At 49.8% G+C, this 18,916-nt stretch overlaps 2 protein-coding genes across 3 annotated transcripts in view; one reads left to right on the forward strand and one right to left on the reverse strand.

The window, feature by feature from the left end:
- Positions 1–1,429, reverse strand: part of IGHMBP2 (immunoglobulin mu DNA binding protein 2) — a 43,901-nt gene extending 42,472 nt beyond the window's left edge. The window contains exon 1 of the mRNA XM_054826230.1: positions 1,339–1,429. Coding sequence (XP_054682205.1) covers positions 1,339–1,412 — 74 coding nt within the window. The 5' untranslated portion in view covers positions 1,413–1,429. The remainder of the gene's footprint in view (positions 1–1,338) is intronic.
- MRPL21 (mitochondrial ribosomal protein L21) lies at positions 1,430–17,181 on the forward strand. 2 transcript variants are annotated; one of them, XM_054826232.1, is made up of 7 exons: positions 1,430–1,506; positions 2,639–2,699; positions 6,518–6,603; positions 9,604–9,767; positions 11,247–11,299; positions 16,287–16,390; positions 17,036–17,181. In XM_054826232.1, exons 1-7 carry the CDS (start codon positions 1,467–1,469, stop codon positions 17,098–17,100), a joined length of 573 nt encoding a protein of 190 aa, XP_054682207.1. In that variant the 5' UTR covers positions 1,430–1,466; the 3' UTR covers positions 17,101–17,181. The 2 variants fall into 2 exon arrangements, with proteins under 2 accessions (XP_054682207.1, XP_054682208.1); XM_054826233.1 differs by lacking the exon at positions 2,639–2,699 and having other exon boundaries at positions 1,458–1,506.
- Positions 17,182–18,916: the final 1,735 nt, after the last annotated feature.

Genomic DNA, 18,916 nt, shown 5'->3' on the forward strand with positions numbered 1-18,916 from the left:
TGCTGGACTGAAGCTGAGATTCAAAGCTTCAGATGACAAAATCAAAAAAGACAGGGGGAGGAGATGGAAAAGAAGGGGAAGGACGATGGCAAAAGAGACATCAGCTTGTTGAAGTGTTGGCTTACATGATCACTTTGCAGTGATGTAACTAGACTGGCTTCCACAGGCTTATCTTGGGAAACAGGGCGATGCTCACAGAGCCTGGAGGAGAGCTAACATCTGTTTATGTGTATTTTCCCCTCTCCTCCGTGGGTGTGAAAAGGAAGGACTTGCCCCATTAGCCACATCCCACAACCCAGGAGAGAATAGCCTGAACTTTCTCTTCTCACATATAAGCGCTAAAATGGAAGATTTGCCATTTTTTACTCGAAGTTGCGCTAACCTCCAACAAACGCCATGTAGGCGGCTGCACGGGGGAGAGCAGCGGGTGCTGGCACAGACTCGCAGGCTACAAGTGGCTATGGCACAAAACACAGGCGTAGCCTTGCAGACTGCTGTCCTTGGGGGCCAGCCTGCTGCAGAAGCTGTGTTTGCTCCACGGTCTCACCTGGTGGGGGGTGGAGACTGTGTAGATTAAAACAAAAAAGAAAATCCCCCAGGTTTATTCTCCTCAGTCCCCCAGTTTGTCTTGGTCCCATGTGAAGTGCCAGGGAACTCCAGGCAGCTGTGGAACGACCTCATTCTGCCCGCCCTGGCACCCTCCATCCTTGGGGCTGGGTGAGGCCAGGCCTTACTGGCAGCAGAAGTGGGGGTGCCTGTCCCCCTGACATGGCCCCATGGAATGGGGGGGACCTGGTGACCCCCCCACCCTCCCTGGCACCACCACTCCTCTGAGTCGGGTGGGATTTGGTTTCAGCTCGAGCCCCGGGGCAGGAGGGCAGAGCTGGGGGGCTGCAGGGTCCCAGCACCCCCCTGGGGCCTGGGGGAGGAGAAGGGGAGCCCCAGCGTGTGGCTGACGTGAGCTCGGACGCTACAGGCGACAGCAAGCCCTAACGGGTGAGTCTAGGAGGGATTCCTACAGGGATGAGCTGGTCCTGCAGTGGAAACCAGCAGGTTTCCCGCAGGTTTCCCACAGCTTAGAGCAGGCCCTTAGGCTGGGTTTCCTACTGGGCTGTTCTGGTTATACAGGAGGGCGTACAGCAGCGTTTCCAGGAGGCTCTCTGGCCTGAGTCAGCAGCGTCTCTTACAGGTGCCAGCAGGCCCCTGAGAGCCACGGCCGTCAGCGTTTCCCACGGGGGCCAGCAGGCCCCGCCAGGATCGGCGCGTCAGGGCGGCCGCAGGTGCCAGCGGGCTCTGTAGGGAGAAGGCAGCGCGGGTGCCCCGCAGCCGGCCCGGTACCTGCTCTCGGCGAGCTCGGCCTCCCGCTCCTCCCGCAGCAGCTCCAGCTGCCGCTCCGCCGCCTCCGCCGCCATGGCCCCGCCCCTCGCCCCGCCGCCTACTTCCGCTTCCGGGCCGGGGTCACCGTCATGGCGGCGGTGGTGGCGGCGGCCCGGCGGCGGGCGGCAGGTGAGGCGGGACGGGGCGGCGCTGGGCTCCGCTCCGGGGAAGGGAGGAGGTGGGGCAGAGTCTCCACCGCTGGCAGTTTGCGCGGCCCGGCCCGGCCCCTCCGCGGCCTCCCCGTGGGGCTGGGCCGGGGTCCCCGTCCCCTCCGCGGGCCCAGCGAGCCCCGCAGCCTCCCCACGCAGGGCCGGTGCTCCAGCCCCCGGCCGGCTCGTGGCCCTGGTTTACCCGCCCCGCGGGGCTCTGCCCCTGGGGGAGAGCTGCAGGGGCGAGAGGAGCGACCCGGGCCTTCACCAGCGTCGGCCTGGGAGCAGGCGGAAAGCTCGGGGGCAGCGGGGAAGGAACGTTGATAAAGAGGAGAGTCAGCTTTACGCGCTGTTTTCTAGTCTGGCATGAGCCTTTCAGCAAAACCAGGGGATAGGGAGCGCATAGGGACTCCATCGGCCTCCTTCCTCCCCGGGGCTGGGAAGCTGGCAGGGTGTTTGTGGTGGGAGCAGGCTGGGGGGCTCAGGGGGCCCCAGCTTTGCATCAGGCTTTGTTTTCTGTGCCGGGCCAGTGTGACCTTGGTGAGCTGCAGCTCAGCAAGTGAGGTGATTAAGTGCGTCTGGGCTTAAGAGGTCTTTCCAGTCCCTTGTATTGGTCATGCTTTGGCTGCTGGGTGAAAAGATAATGTTCCCACAAAGAAGCTGTGCATGGTCTGTTGTTTAATTAAGCAAATTGTTCTAGAAAGCGTATTGTTATCCCTGAGATTCTTCAGACCACCTTGTTCCTCCTCTCTGCCTTTCGGTCACATTGTTTTCCAAAAGAAGTGGGATGCTCTGAGCATATCCATATTAAATTGTTGTCTCTAGCTGGAAGCATCCCTTGGAATAAGGGTGTTTGCAGTGGGAGGCCTTTCTCATGCTCTCTTGCAATGCTGCACGCAACTGATGGGTCCTTTCTCGTGGTGCGTCTCTTGTGCTTCCCCCTCTGTCTTTGCCTGTCATGATAAAGCCGAACAAAGCTTTTACAGGCAGAAAAATGGAACCACAAACCTGACCAGTGCTGTGACACTTCAGCTGTAATGCTGCCTCACCAGGGACTAAAAGCCCAGCGGCTGCTGCTTATTTTTAATTCTTTTTCCCTCTCTCCCTTTTAGCCTTCTTGCTTTCACCTGCGGTTCGGCACCAGAGTTCCCAGAGCCAGTCACTGCAGCAAGGGTAATGTCAAACGACTTTCTGCTTTGCTTTTTGCCCCTCAAAATGTTGACCTTCCATGGTGGGGAGGGCAGCTTGTTTTTCCTGTGGAAAGGAGCCTTGTCTGACCCCTGTGTCACCCTGTCGCTTCCCAGTAAGTTTTGGACTCTGCCTGCCTTCCGTGACCTTTGCCAGAAGGTGATTTGTGAAATGGAGCAGCTGAGTCTGAAGACAGATAATTAAATAATTAGACCCTCCACTGAGATAAGGGCTGCAGTGTGGGCTCAGCCCATAGTAGACAGCAGAGAAGCCACTCAAGTCAGGACACTGCAAACTCCTCGGTTGCAGAAAGGGCTTCAGGCAACCCTCACCTTCCTTGGTACAGGCAGCCTGCTCCTCAGGCAGGGTTTATCTCCTGCCTGGAGTCTCTGATTATCAGATAAACCCTGAACTTGCATGTGCAGCCTTCATAAAACACCGCTGACAGCCCAAGCGCTGCAGGACGCCGAGCCAGGAAGCTGCAGGCTTCGTTTGGCTCAGAACTTCGAGAGCTGCTCGCTTGTGTCTTCATTGCGTTTGCTCTGCTGGGACCTCAGCAGGGCAGCGCCGCAGGCGGTGCTGCTGCTTGCGCTAGCCGGGAGGGGACACTGCAGAAACAGAGAACTCTGTGATCAGCAGCGGGGGAAGTGGCAGGATTTGCTCGTTCCCTCCACGCTGCTGAAGGGTGCAGGGGGGTGGCCTCTTCCCGCTGGCCCTCAAGCACGTGGGAACACGGTTTGGGTGTCTGCCCCTGTGTGTGACACAGCGCCCAGTGTTATTACTAAGCCCCGGTGCTTGTGGTTCTGTACTTGCTCGTAAGTGCTTGGGGTTTCTGTTAAACTAAAGCCCTTTGGCAGGCCTTGCTGGGCATTAAAACTGATCAAACACAACTGCTGTTGTGTTAATTTTGCCTTCTTTCACTAGCATCTAATGTTTTTTCCTGAATATTTTATGCAGTTTGCGCATCCTGTGTTATTTATAGAAAGTGTGGATCTCAGCGCACAGGAAGTTCTGAACTTCCCATTTGTGATGGAGATGGTACTTGCTGAGCAGCACCTTTCTCCTCAGATTTCAGAATCAGATCCAGGGTGACTCTCCCTCCTCTTTAAGTCTAAGGTTGTCTTTGTGGTATTGTAGATTCCTGCCTAATAAGGAACCTGATGCCTTTTGGGCATGTGTCTCTTTCCGAGTAAAGCATTTGGCACCTCTCGGGATGGTCCCTGAGTGCTCAGGATGGACTTGCGCCTCCTTTCTCTGCCCCGTGAGGCAGGTACCGCAGTTCTGATGAAAACACTGCATGTACAGAGTCCTGCCCCTGGTTAGAGCGGTGCTTCTCTCTCTGGTTCTTTGGGAACAAATCAGTATTTTTTGTAACTGGCTCTTATGCGGAGATGTAAACAGCTGCCTCTGGTCCTCCTTCTTGTTGTTCCTTGTCCTAGAGATCTTGAAAAACAACTAATTATAAGCAAGTACCATTTGCATTTTTTCCACTCAGACTCACACTGTGAATTTCACGTAGTGTTTAATTTTTGAATTAACACCCTGTGGCACATTTGATCAGCGTTAATTGTTGTTCAGCTCTGATGTTTTAAAGGGGTTCTTGTGATTTAGTGCTGTCTGTGCCACTGTCAAGAAAGGCAGCGTGTGCGTGCAAATACCTGCAGTACTGAGTGTCCAGGGCTCGAGGCCGACAGGAATTCGTTTGGTTTTGAGGCAGAGGATCCCTCCCAGTGATAATCTTGAAAAAAGCAGGAAGAATCTACCATGATGAGAGAACATGTTGCTGGCTGCTAGCTGAGACACCCCCGGTAGTTCTCAGTCTTCTGTTCTGTAGCAGTACTGTAGCCTGCTTGCCTTCAGGCCCCCGCTGTGTTCTCTAAACTGAAGGTGTCACGTGTTGAGCCAGCCATACACCATTTTCAGTAAGTAAGAGAGCAACATCTAAGGATAAAAAGTAGAGCAGGCCTCAGGTAAGGTGTCTTCCGCACAGAATTTGTCATTCAGGTGCTGGTGCAGTTTGAGCTGTGGTTGCTCCCGCGATTGTATCGGTGCCGGATGATCCTAAAGGGACATGTCTGTGACGCTCAGTGGTGGTCGGCAGGAAGGTCTTCAGGGACTGATGCAATGTCTTGAAGCAGAGAGGCTCTTGTCTCAGCTGCAGAGTGTTGGAGAATCGCTCCAATAACTTCTTTTTTTCAATCACAGCAGTGGAAACCACCCTTTCAGGAAGAATAAGGATTTAATGTGCACCTTTTAGCAAAATATCTTGGTGCTCAAAGTCATCGTGAGGAACAATGCTTGTGCTTGGCTGGATGGACGTGGGACAGTGCGCGTTCCCGCTACCTTCTGTGTTCGGCCTGAACCAAGATAGGCACGGGTCCCAGAAGTCGTGTGAGATGCCACTGCTAGTCCCTCCCCAGCGTGGTATTGTGGATTATAGACAGAGATGGTAACGGCCCAGAAGAGGCTTTTGGGCTAAATGTTTGTTGTGTTAAATGCTGAATTGCACTGGGGGTGGGAGAAGCTGTTATTATATCCATTCAGGGAATGCAGCTGTAAGTGACAAAAGCAGAGCAGCCTCATAATGCTCCTGTAAAGAACCCAGCTGTGGTCTTAAGGCCCTCTCTAAACTATCTATTTAACAGAGAAGAGCTTCAAAAAATAGAGGAAAAAAGGATGCGTGTGAGTCATTCATGTGTAGCGCTGGAGGCTTGTTTAAGAACGCTCGTTAGCCCTTCTTCCCCATCAAAGGCTCGTTGCCTCCTCCCGGATGCTGCCCGCTATCGGATAACTTTGGGGCTTTGTACTTGGTGCTGAAGTGGGTTGAGGAGCAGCAATGTGCTCAGCTCTCAGCTGTGGTGGAGGTAACCTGAATGTGTACCTGGGAAAGCTTAGCAAGAGCCTTGTCTCTCAAATCGGGTTTTAGAGCAAGGCTTTGGTAGGTCTGTTTCCATTGGAGTTGGTGACAAAATTCCAGTCTGTAAAAACAAGGTGGTGGAAAGTCACCGGTGGTCGCTGAGCTTGATCACCACTAGCTCATCCAGCTGCAGAGCTCAACATCAGGAACAATCAATAACCTCGCCTGCATGAATTTTCACTTTGTTTTCAATCTGTTTGTTTATGTACTCTTCCTTTGAAAGTATTTCAGATAACTGATTTACTTCTGAAGTAAAAAAAGAAAAGAAACCCATGCCCCCATACTGAATTTTATGATAGGATGGGAGTAAAGCAAGCTGACCACTGAGATATTTATCCCTTTTTCTTAAAGCTTGCTGCAATTCATGATTGACCTAAATGACATTAAGCCCTGGGAGCAGTGACTGTGTTTGGTAGAGCATTTGCAGGCTGAACTCAGAAATGAGACTAAGTGTTTTCCGCATGTTTTTGAACAGCCTTCTGATACAGGCTGCAGCTTCAGCGCTTCTGCAGCGCTTCTTGTCCTGCTGGGGGGCTTTTGCCAGGCATTGGGAGGAGGGTCTGGGGACCATTGGATTAAGTCCCAGGGAGGTAACATGGCTTTCGCCTTGCCTACCACTCTCTGCCCGTAACTCTTAAGACCACAATAGAAAACCTCACCTTGCTCATGAGCTGCTACAAAGTGAAACCTGATCGGTGGGAAAGTGGCCTTTGGGTCGAGTCTTTCATACTGACAAATCAAGTCTTCTGTACAACTTCTGTTCCCGCAGTGGAAAACCACTTCCTACTCCATCTCCAGCTTCTTTTACCTTTTTTCCTTTCTTCATGTTTTACATCTCTTGACAATATCTGTTTGCTACAAGTAAATCTCGCCTTATCATTCACAGACTTGTTGCCAAAACATCTCTGACTTCACCCCCATGGCCTGAAGTGAAACTTCCAGATCCAGTAGAAGAAGCAAAGTACCATGCAGGTAAAGGCCTCAAGTCTCCAAGTGAAGACTAGCACTTCAGTATTGCCTTTGGTGGCCAGATTGAGCATAAATGTCTTCAGTGATGGGAGCTAGTTTTGGTTCTTTGCATTTTTGTCTGGTTTCTTGCATGCATCAGTGTCACTGGAGTTGTGCTCCACTGCTGGTATTGGAGATTTGGGTAGAATACGAGGTCTCCTTAGTTTCTAACAGCTTGCAACACTCCTGGAGGAATCTTACCTGATGTGGTGTGTTGCTTTCTAAAGCATGAAACAAGCCCGTTGGACAGGAGAAAGCAATTATTTTTCTTGCAATGGATAAATCGAAAAGCTAAAGCCAGCGTAAGCAGTTGGATGGTGGGCACATCAGAGAGCTGGTGTATTTTAGTGCATAAACCAGAACACGAGAGCCAGCATAAGCAGGTGGATGGTGGGCACACGACAGAGCTGCAGAGGTGTGACATAAGGCAGCAAGCAGCTGGGAAGTGACATAATGTTAGTGAACACGTTCTTGTCCCCACATCTAGTCAGGACTGTTGAATGCAGCCAGCTGTGGTCATCCTGAAAGGAGCACGTGGACTGCACGGTGGTCGGCCTCACGGGTCAGCAAGTGAAGTGCCCATAGCTGTTCAACAACCATCCTCGTTGCTCAGCCTTTCTAGAACATGTCAGGCTTCCACTTGTAACCAGACACAGGTTCCCCTGGTAGGTGGGGATGTGGAGATCAGGTACAGAGAAGGCGCTCGTGTCTACCCTCACGTTGCCCGGGTGGGGCCGTTGTCATCCAGACCCTGCTAGGAATGGTAGGGGGGAGCCAACAGTGTACAGTTCTCAGAACTAGGCAGTAACGAGTCCCAGCGGGCAAAGTTCTTTTACGGTTGCTGTGGTGGTGGCAATTAGCAGTTGTGTGCTTCGTGCAGGCAATGAGCTCCTTATTAACAGGCAGCCTTACTGTCTCCTTGTGTTAGCCTCTGGGAAATCAGTGAAGGGCACCTGACTGCTCTGCTTTGGGTGGGAGAGACCTGAGAAGGAGGGATGAGAGGAGGAAAGCCAAGTTGTGTCCACCTTTTTGCAGATAGTCTCCTATCATCTGGCTGAAGTGTGTTGATAACTATGTGAGTGATGAGCTTTGGAGAGAGCGTCCAGGTCTCAGTCTGGCTGAGTTTCATCCTGCTTTTTATCTCCGTTGTGCTCCTGGGATTGCTGCAGTGACGGATGAGCGTTCTGTCCCTGAGCATGATTTGACCCAGTAGTGAACCACAAAGTGGTGTGATTTGCTGAAGCCCTGTGGTGAGCAGGGTCCCATGTTCCCTGACTGATTCCCATGGGATCCTCGGGGCCGCTGTGCTTTCCGTGCCTTGTAACCTCCTGCTGTTTATGAGCTTGCATCATTATCTCCTGGCTGTGCTTATCCAAAGCAAACAACAGTGACAGCATTTGAGTTCCGCCTTCTGTTTTCCTGCTGGCTATGCAAGCAGCAATGGTTATTTTAGGAAGGGTTGCTCCACATGGTGCTGAGATACTAGCCATCAAATGGTAGCATCACTTGATACTTCCTGTCACTAGAGGTGTTTGGAAGAGTTATCAACAGCTTCAGGGCCCGAGTACAGTGAAGAAAATGTACCTGTTTTGGTTACAAAAAGATGAGAAAGCCCTGTGGGTAAAGTTGAAATTTGACAAGGAAATAACCCTTGCTAGAGCATGACTCTGCATGATTTTGCTAAGAGAAAATCCTAAGCCAGCATTTCGAAGCTTTGCTTTTGAAACGTTGACCACAGGACTCCTGATAAAGCTAGATCTACAGCTTAGAGCTGGAAGAAATTTATTGTACCCGGTGTACCATTGAGGGCATAACAAAAAGAAGGGGCTTGTGTGTTTTCTCTGGACTTTTTGTAGTGGTCCACTGTGAATCGGAGAAAAGAGCACACAGTGGATTTTTCTTCTGGGACAGCAATTCCAGCAACGCGGAAGCTGAACTCTTCATCACAGTGGGAACTGCAGCAAATAATTTCTCTTCTTACCTCTATCTTTAATAGTTTGTGTCTGCTGGGCTGAAACTTGGACGCTTTCAGAATGTTCCTGTAAGGGCTGGGTTTGGTTTGACTGACTGCTAAATTTTTGTCTGTCCCAAATGGATGTTGTTTTGTTTATGTTCCAAGAAAAAAATGATTCAGCCACTTTTGAGGACAATGAAGAAAATCTATTTTTGCAGTTACAGAAAAGTTACTCTCTTTCTGAACAGCTCAAGAGGGTGGAAAGCTACTATTTGGCAGTGGAATGGCACTCATTAAGCAATACCTTTTGCTGTTTCCCTAAAAATGGCGTTAGGCTTCATTGCTCAGGAAGCCGATCACAGAAAACTGAGTTTGTTCATGTGCAGGACCTTGTCCCTGGGACTTGTACTTCTCCTGGCACCTGCTCTGCGGGCGTGTGCGTATGGGAAGAGATTTTCTGGAAAGAGCGAGGGAAAGGTCTCTCTTGGCTTTGCTGCAGGTACCAGTTCTCAAGCCAGGCGTCTTAGTACGCTGGAGCCCTTTTCCCCACGTACTTTGCCAAGCTCCCCGATGTTCCTGTGAGCCTTACACAGTATTTAGTGCCCTGGGCCCTCTGCATCTTACTTGGAAACTGAGGGGAGCTCCCCTCCAAGTGTAGGGTGCGCAGCCAAGCACTGTTTTCTGGAACACTTTCTATCTGAATGCAATGCGTTTCAGGATGCCTAAGAAATAGGCTGAGAAGTCAAGTCCTAGATTAGCTGCCCCAGTGTCTATATTAGGTGTTTACTAATGCATGGGTTTGCCAGCAACTAAAATACAAATAGGTTATTAAGCTTACGAAAGGGAGGCTCACACCCTGTAGGAAACAACATTGCTGTTGATCCTTGCTGAAAGATTCCCAGAAGTTAAGAGTTTTGGTGGGAGAGCGGTGTGGCTGAATTAGTTTTGAACAGCTCTTCACACCTCGCTGGGTTTTCTACACTGATCTCTCCCCTGCTGTTTGCCCACAGAAGTGGTACAGAAGGTGAATAAGATGATCGCCACAGGGCAGTACGGAAGGCTCTTTGCTGTGGTCCACTTTGCCAGCAAGCAGTGGAAAATAACCAGTGAAGACTTGATTATGATGGACAATGTACTGGAGGCTGAATGCGGAGACCGAATCCGGATGGAAAAGGTGACATGCCGTGCTTCCGTAGCGCCATGCTGTCGTGGGGCCCGAGAAAATTGCCTGTGAGCATTCCTTGAGGCAAAACCCATAGCCAGATTTTAAAAACAAGTCCTGAAGAGCTCCTGTTGCTTTTCCAGGTCTCACTCCAGCTATTTGCTTTGCCTTAGTTTTGTTCCAATTTCAGTTACTCTGTTAGTGATGTTATTGTGATTTTTCTGTTGCACAGGGTTGGAAACGAGCCATGCCAGGCTCCGTTAGGAGACAGATTTTTGTTGTACTAACTTCATCCAAAAAAAGAAAATTACAGTTGTTGTTTCTAGAGACGGCAGCTAAAGACTGTGTTTACCTTGAGACTCCAACACCCAAAATACTTGCGGTACTCCCAGAGGGACTGTCGCTGCTCAAGGCTTTGCAAGATCCTTATCGCCCCGAGCATGTTGGGTGGAGGGAGAGGGATGGTGCACGCAGGGGAGGATTGCCAAGATGCAATTGAATATCTTTATCCTTAGCCTTGGTTAACTAGCAGGAACTTGTAGAGGCTCATTAATCCAAATCTTAAAGATTATGAAATGGGATTCTGTTGGCTTAATCTTAATGTTGGTTGTTAGAGCCAAGCAAGCAGCTAAGGAGAGCCGGGCAGTTTCTCTACTCATCCATTGCTTTGAAGTCCAGTTTTGAGGCAGCTCTTCAGGCATGCCTTCAGCTCTGTTCTGCACAGAGACACGAGGGATTTGCATGGAGTAGCCAGCTAGGAATGCAAAGGTCTAGATGGAAGTGAAGAAGGTGAAAAACTTGCTCAACCACCATAACCCTTTGGGGACTTTACTGGCAAGTCTCTGTCTAAACCAAAAACTGGAATGTCTTGTGACCATTTTACCTGCTGCCATACAACCAGTGTGGGGAAGGAGGCAGTCTGTAAGAAATGCTGCCTCTTCTCACCATGGCCTTTAGGCAGGCAGGTGGGTGCAATGCCCTGAAACAAAAGGGCATGGGGTGAATCCCCCCAGATATTCGTTCCTTTATTGCCCATCTGGAGGCCTCAGGGAGGAGAATGAGGCAAGTGTTTCTCTACTGGGATACATAGCGATTGCTATAAAAACCCAATGGTTTTAGGAGCTGCCATTCATTCAGATCCCACACAAGGCACATTATTCTTCTTCCCTGTATTGCTTTTCGTATCTTTTACAACTGTTGGTGTGCCAGAACAGAAAGGTTCAGTGTGTTCTGATCAGCGTGGAAGATACTTCTAAAGTATGTTTAGTAGGATAAGCTCTCCTGGAAGGCTGTCTGTTTAATGAATCTTTCTTGCCTGTTAGCTGCCTTTCCCCACCATCCCTCTCTAGTAACAGTGTTAGGTTTGAAATGTATAACAGCCTATTTTTAAGCAGTTTGACTCCTTTATGGTGACTGTAAAATTTGGAAGATATTGTTTGCGTTTCTGTTGGGAAATGAACCAATGATATATGCCTGATTTATTTTCCCTAGGTTTTGCTGGTTGGTGCTGACGACTTCACGCTTATTGGAAGGCCGCTCCTGGGGTAAGATGTCTCATACAAGAATTATCTTCAAGACAATTTTTGTACTTAATTTTAGCTTCAGAGCTCCTATGGTCCCTGAAACTGAAGAGAAACCTGGATTTATCAGCACTAGCTCTTTTCCCAGCCCTGTGGCTTTTGAAAGAACCACCAATAAAACAAGCTTATCAGCCTCTGCTGACTCTAAGCATTACCAGTGCCAGGACAGAGCAGCAGTACCCATTCCTAAGGTAACTGCAGGGTAGTCACCTCTGTTGGGCTGGACCTCTTTCTCATGGTTATAGGCCTTGCACAAGCTAGCAGTAAATCTTGCTCTTCCAACATCTTTACTCCCTTACCCCAATTTCGGTGATAGTCATCTTAGAATAACCCAGAAATCCTTTCCTATCCCTTAATCCCTTAATTCGACTGGGGTTTTTGAACACATTTCCTTTAGCTCTTGTCCTAACCCAGCAGGCCTTAATTTTAGAGTTCCTCGTTTTCCCTTCTAGTCACACAGTCCAGCGATCACCGAACTGGGGAGAAGGAGTTTACCCTCTGGGCACCATCTCTATCCCAACGCTGTAGGACTTGCTATACAAACTGGCAGAACATCTGGTTCTTCAGCCTTTTCTTTACCCAAAGGAAGTGGCGCGTGGACCAGGTGTTACCGCTCAGCTCTTAGCACCAGCCAGAAGCAAAGTCATGAACTGCTGTTTTCCCCAGGCAAGAGGTTTTAGTGGTAAAACGCGAGTCTAGATGAGGTGGGTTGCAATTGGTCTTATATCTGGAAGCCCTTGTTGTGGTCTGGGTGCAGGCTAAACCGCACATTTAGGTGTTAGCTTGAACTGCAGCAACCTTGGCAGAGGATGGAACTTGTACATCTGAGAATTATTTCTTGGTGGGTTGTAGATTCAGGTCAGAAATGCCAGATGGTTTCAGATTGGTTTCACTTCTGAGTGTTCCTGTGGTACCGGGGGGGCTGTTGGTATTTAAGAGTTAGTTGTAACATGCTTGTGCGGTTGATAGCAGACTTCAGCTGTGCCGGTGGTAACTGCCTCGGGTTCCCTGTGTTAGACAGGATTTTGAGGGCTGCCAGTCCTTTTAACAGTACCGCAAATAATCTGGAATAGCAGATCCTTGGGAGTCTTTGAGTTATTGCCAGATACTGCACTTGTGGAAGATCTTAGGAAGGGGAATCTCATTATCAGGACTAGAAATGTCATCTTGCAGAAATTCAGGTAAGAGCCCAAGTTCTGCAGGCAAGGCTATGCCATGTCAGGCAGCTTAGGACACCATCCCTCGCCCAGTGGCCCTGGGGCGGTTCTGTGCGAGTCTGAGTTTGTGTGCTGGAATTGGCACGTGGCCCGTGGCCCAGGAGCACTGGGACAGGAAGAAAACCGGCTGTTTGGTTCCTGCGAGCGCTCCGAGTGTGTGGAAAGCGTTGTCAGTTGCTTGAAGCAGATCAAACTGCACATCTGCCAGTGTTAGCTTGAACTCCAGTAACTCTGGCGGCGGCGGACGAGGCTGCCCAGGCAGAACCAGAGGCTGGTGGGGAGGTGCCATCCTCCCTGCGAGCTGTAGGGGAACCTCCCCGGTCCCCAGCTCTCCCATACAGGCTGAAGAAAGGAAAGCAGAACCCAGCGTGTCACAGGCAACATGGAGTGCAGTTCTTTCGTGTAGTTTCCCAGTTGTGCCTAAACCACAGATGTTTTTGGGGGGGGAGATGAGAGGTTGGATGCAAACAAAGGCGGGTTTGGCTTTCTGTAGTTTTAAAAATAAACACATCAGTGAATGCTTGCACCAGTGTCTGTGTTAAGACAGTTCATTACAGCTGCACTCCCTGTTCAAACTTGGAGGCGGGTAGGAACTTGTCCTGTTTTGGACAGATGGTCATGTTTTAATTTTCTGTAGCAGTCAGATGCCTCCCAAGATGACACTGCTCTGAAGCCTTAAAAACAACAGTGCAACAAAACAGATCTGTGTGGCAGAGGCTATTCTGGGAACTTCTAGCTGGCTTCTGCTCTGGAATCTGTTGGGTTTTGTGTTTGTTCAAGTAACTTGCTGTCCGGTCGATTGGCACAAGGGTATCAAGCAGTACGCAGTTGTATTTTTGTTTAGCTGTATAATGCTGAAAACGTTGTGCCCTTTCAAAGCTGTGATTAGAAGTGAGCATAGCCTCGGGCAGGTTTGCATTTCAGGCCATCAGCTGAGTGCCCTCAGCTATTTTAGACCTGAGGGAAATGAATGGTGCTTATATGAGAAAGTTTAGCTTATTTCTAGACAAAGTACAGCTGATGGGAATTTTTTCGTCTAGATGAACTCTGCTCTTTCCTGCTACCTGCCCGTTTTTGCAGTGGCTTCAGTGGAAATGACACAGGGCCTTGGACCTGTTCTTCTCCTGGACAGCCAGGCTGGGATTTAGTTACCTTCTGCAGGGAGTGAGCGAGCTTGTCAGTTGAAATTATTACCTCTAAGAGTTATGATCCTTTGGGGTTGGTTATAGGTTGCCTGGATCTTTTTCACTACTTAATAGCTTTCAGCCCAACTTAGATCTATGAGATTTCAGCGTGAATTTCTCTTGCCTCCTGCAAAAATCTGATAGATGTGCTTTGTCACAAAACGTTTTGCTGCTGAAAGCAGCAGGGTTGACTGTCTGTGTCAGACTCTGGGAAATGTGTGACCCCCTTCTTATTTTTATGGACATTCCAGTCATACCTAAAACACTTGATAAAGTTCTGTTGGTTTTTTTCTCTTGGGCTCTATTTTGCTGAGAACTTTTCTGTTCATATGCATTCCACCAGCAAGTTGGTTTCTGCTCTGCTTCAGCCTTTTGACCAGCGGGTCCTAGTGCTTTGTCCAGCAGAGAAGGACTCGCTGGGGCCCCTTGTCCTTGAACTTTGACTTGCAGAGTTGTTTGGGCACTCAACTGTCTCAATAATCGCCTTAAAGATTTGCCTGAAAGCACGTCAACATCTATGAGCAATGTGGGGGGACACTTGTCTACAGATCCGTGCCAACGCTTCTCCCTTTGGCCAGATACCACCCCAGCCCTCGGACAGCCAGCGCGGTCCCGTGGCGAGAGCTGCATCAGGGGTAGCTTGGCTGTGCTACTGCAAACCCTGGCTCTCCTGAGAGCAGCACAGAGATCTCGGTGACCGGGTTGCTTTATCTGGCCTGGCCGCTGTCCAGTCTTCCCACGTGACTGTCAGTAGTGACTTTCTGACATGCCATTACAGTCCAAGCCTGTGAGAAGGCAGTGGGAGTTCAGCTTTCCCTTTGCCTTCAGTGGGCAGGAGTTAGACCCAGAAAGTATAGCTCCCTAATTATAGTGGTGAAACGTGGCCAGCCCCTGGGTGCAGTTCATCTCTTGGTTTCTTTCCTAGCGCTGCAGAGCTTGCTGTGTAGTTCAGTAGTGCTGTGGGTCCTATCACTGGGCTGAATCTGGATAACATCCTTTAGCTGCAATGTCGGGGTCACCCAGTGGTCTCTTAAAATCTAGATTATCTGATGTCTATTTTCTTCTGGGCTAGTCACTAAATACAGATATATCAGTTTTCTCCTCTGGCTGTCTTTCCCTCCTCCCTCAAGGATTCAATCTCTGATATATATTACACCCCAGAGGGTAAATGTTAAGAGAGATGGTAAATGTCTCAGAGCCTTTGGCCTCCTGGTGACCTTGCTGGAACAGTTAGGCTGGATGGGCTGCCCCCCTCTGCCCCCCTTATGTGCAGACAGAGTCGTTTGTCAGGAAAATGTTCTTTAAATGTCTTCTGGCGGCGAAGTGAGCATGCTAATGAGTTTTTAATGGTATTCTGCAGTGATACTGCATGAAAGAGTGTCTCTTCCTCCTCCATTGTGGCTCTTGAGTAAAACCACGCTTTCCAAAGCTTTAGTCTGGTTCTTGTCTAGAGGCACTTATCTTCCCAGAGCGGAGTTGTTGTGCAGACAGGTAGCTGGTCTTCTGGCGCGTGCTTCGGACCACCTTGTTTTCCAGCTCTGGCGTTTTTCAGATAACAGCTATTGATCCCAGCACTCTTTTCCGAACTTCAGTGGGACTTCTCCATTCGGAGCTCTGCAGAGCCCCTGGGTGGGCAGGAGGTGTGTTGCTTTGTGTGTTGGTAAGGTAATGCGGAGGGAGGAACCACATCGTGATTTTACTCACCTGGGAAGGAAGTGCAGGCCACATTCCTCTCTTCATCTCTGTCCTGGGTGAGGGAGGATGTTTACTTGCTGAGAATTTCCATGTGTAGAAATGAGGTTTAGAAATAACCTGAGTCTGAGTGGTCTCATCGCTCACACCGAGCTCCTCCAGCTGCGGGGTGGGGAGCAGTACCTGAAATCCTCAGTGAGTCCCTGGCTTCTCTGCCAGTTTGGGGTAAACAAGCAGGACAGACCAGGAGTGGGAGGCAGAAGAGGCACGTGGGAGGAGAAGTGACTTGCTCCAGCAGTCAATTAGCTGTGCTTCCTGCTGGAAAGGATGGGCCAGCTCTCTCTTCACTGAGCTGAGCAAGGTGAGAAGACTCTTCCAGCTGTCTCTGGTGCTTTGTAGAGGGAGGAAGGACTTCTGTGTTGACCAGCACAGGAGAAGGGCCATGGGTGGGTTTAACCTGTACCGTAAGCAAAGTAGGACACATAAGATCATGTGAATGTGCCAGGGAAATTTATCTTACTGTGGTCCTACAAGTTCCTGTAGGTTTGTCTTACTCCTGCCTCCTTGGCTGTCTCTGATCTGATCCCTCATGTGACAGAGGTCAGTGGTACTGCCCTGCAAACTACCACATCACTGGGCTGATCCACATACAGCACCTTCAGGGGTTTGGTTTTGCACCACGAAGCCAACAACCTGATGGATTTCCCTCCTTCCGTGGTGACTTTGTAGTTCCTGTGCATGTGGGCTCTGTAAGGCAGGATCTGTTATCTGTGTGTTGCTTTTCCCCAGAAACCTGCTCACGGATAGGAGGAGAATGTAAATAATTAAAAAGTGATACTTTTAAAATTTATTTTTAAGGAAAGATCTCGTCCGTGTGGAGGCTACTGTGATTGAAAAGACGGAGTCCTGGCCAAAAATTAACATGCGCTTTTGGAAGAGGCACAACTATCAAAGGAAGAAAAGTAAGATGAAAAGAATACAGAGCTTCCTCCCCTGCTGTTTGGTTGGGGGATCTGGGAGGGTGGTATCGTGACACAGGGGCAGAAGGAGGCTCGTTCACAGTCTTCCCAGGACCCCTCATAGCACAGCACCCCTCTCCCAGCCCACCGCCCCAGGAGTGCCCGGTGACTTCATATTCCCTTGGTCCAGCACCCTTCGTTAGATAGCCTTGCAAAAGACCTTGCTGGAAACAAATTTCCTGGGCAGAAAAGCAAGCTTGCTCTCTTTCCAAACCCTTAACTATTGGATATGCAATCACAGATATTAGCAAGTCTTAACAGTATCCTGTGGCAGGCTTTTTGGTTACCAAATGCCTGCTCCTTCTTGGATATGACTGAGAGAGAGAAAAATTATGACTGGTTTTTTTTTTTATGGATTGGATGCTAAAACCATGAGCAGCCTGACACAGTCCCAGGGGAGCTCTGGCTGTGCCTCGTGTCCGTGCCACACCGACGGTACGCAGCTGTCCTGCCAGCGTGGCAGCATCTGCCCGCACACCCCCTCCACGCCTCACACCAATGTAGCTGAGCTAGCAGGAGCCTTCAAAGGTACGCAACAGTTCTGTGCTGTCATCTGATCTTTCTTTTCCTCTTTTCATTCTTTTTCAGTCATCGTGAACCCACAGACTGTCCTCCGGATAAACACCATAGAAATTTTCCCCTGTTTGTCATGATTGATTGATCGGGTGTTGTGTGGCTGAGGTTTATTATTACTTTAGGCAATTATGGAAATAAAACTGCCTTGTCATTGGAAAGTTCTGGACTTATTGCTGTTGTCAGAAATGGAAATCTATATGTACTTTCTTTTTAAAAAAAAAAAAAAAAAAAATGAAATATTTTTTAAAATTATTATTCCAGCCTTGATGGTGTTTATTTGTCAGGAGTTTTAAGCAGCCCAGGATCCATTGCTAGCTGTCGAGCTGTTTCATGCCAGCTGGGTCTGCCTTTGCCTGCACACCCCTCTCTGCACTTCAGGAATTCAGGCTCTCAGCTGTGTTTAAAATACCTTGGGCTGCACGGGTTGTGGAGGGGAAGGGCCATCGGCAGTCCCAGTCCCAGAGGTGAGGCTCGGAGCCTGGAAGGCAGAACCTACGTGTATAATTAGTCCATGTAAAGACCCCGTTGCGGTGCTTAGTTAATTGTGTCCTTGCACGTTTCCCTTCCCTGGGAGTGCAAGCGCACTGACGGCTAGCAGAGAGGCAGGCGCGTGGCTGAGCTCACATCCCTCTGGAAACGCTCATTGCTCTCCAGACTGCGCTTACATCGCTCTGAATAGGTGAGGCGCTTTTTAAAGCGTGTTAAGTGTAATTTTGCCACCCGCCCTTTTCTCCTGACAAAAGACTTGCTGCTCTGTTTGTGTAATTCCTGGCACTGGATGGCTTCAGGGAATACCCTGGGGTACGGTCCCACAGCAAACGTGGGGCTGGAGAGAGCAGTGAAACAAGATGACTGCAGGATCCCAAATCTACTCCCAGATCACGCTGCGTGGTGAAAATCCTTCTTAAAGAGTAGCAACGGGAGATGCACTGAGGAATTACCCTCCTAAAGGTGAGCCAGAGAGTCTATTGCATAGCAATGAATCGTCTGTGTGTATAATGCCATCAAAATAGCAGGTGCTGGTGGCTCAGGAGTGATTTCATGCCTGTTTCACAGATTTGGTGCTTGACCTACCGAGTATATTTTCATGCCTGGATCTCAGTACCCTCTCTCCACTCTGTAAGTCACACACCATCACTGCGCAGCACGTGGACAGCCAGATTCAGCGGGCTCGTTCAGCCAGGGTTTGCTTGTGTTTGTGGACTGTAATAACAACCGGGAAGCGTTTCCTAGCGCTGTCAGCAGGCTCTGGGGGTAGCTATCGCATCCCCTGCAGCTACCCTGAGAAGTGCTAAGTGCTCACCTTGTCACCTCTCTAGGGAATACATTGCTTCAAATGAGTCGGGAGGAACGTCCGCTGATGGGTGTCCTTGTGCACGCCCTGTGACTCGGTTGTGGGAACCTTGCTCCTATGATGCTGTCCTGAAGGAAACGCTAGTTTTGAACATGCCCACATCTGGGTCTTGTCCTGTCTTTCACATCTCACAAGTCCGTATAAACCTTATAAACTTCAGGTGCCATAAACGGCAAGCTTGATGGCTCGGGCTGTGTTTCATCTCGCCTGACTTCAGCTAGAGAAAGATCCGGGCGTGCTTGGGTTAAGCTAGTTCTCTAGTTGCTGGAGAGATGGTCATCTGCAGAGGCTGACTCATCTCTTCCCCGTTAGCATCGTCTGGCACGAGCAGCCCTTGGGAGATGCTGTTCCTTCTCTACTGACGGTACAAGGAGGCTGGACACCTAGACTTTAAAGACCTCTCTGCAACCAGCTTTGATCCTTGCATCCTGGTTTCCAAGCTCTTGTACATGGAAGGCAGTGGGGGGACCTCTCCTCCAAAAATCATCTCCCCCCTCTCCCCCCTGCCAAAGGCGGCCCTGGTTCTGCGCTGGGACCCC

The sequence above is a fragment of the Grus americana genome, chromosome 5 (genome assembly GCF_028858705.1).
Source record: "Grus americana isolate bGruAme1 chromosome 5, bGruAme1.mat, whole genome shotgun sequence".
NCBI classification, from domain to species: Eukaryota; Metazoa; Chordata; class Aves; order Gruiformes; family Gruidae; genus Grus; species Grus americana.

Coding starts and splice junctions, on each gene's coding strand:
- MRPL21 (XM_054826232.1), top strand. CDS start 1,467: ATGGCGGCGGTGGTGGCGGCGGCCCGGCGGCGGGCGGCAG. Junction 9,768..11,246: donor ACCGAATCCGGATGGAAAAG/GTGACATGCCGT, acceptor TATTTTCCCTAG/GTTTTGCTGGTTGGTGCTGA. Junction 16,391..17,035: donor CAACTATCAAAGGAAGAAAA/GTAAGATGAAAA, acceptor ATTCTTTTTCAG/TCATCGTGAACCCACAGACT.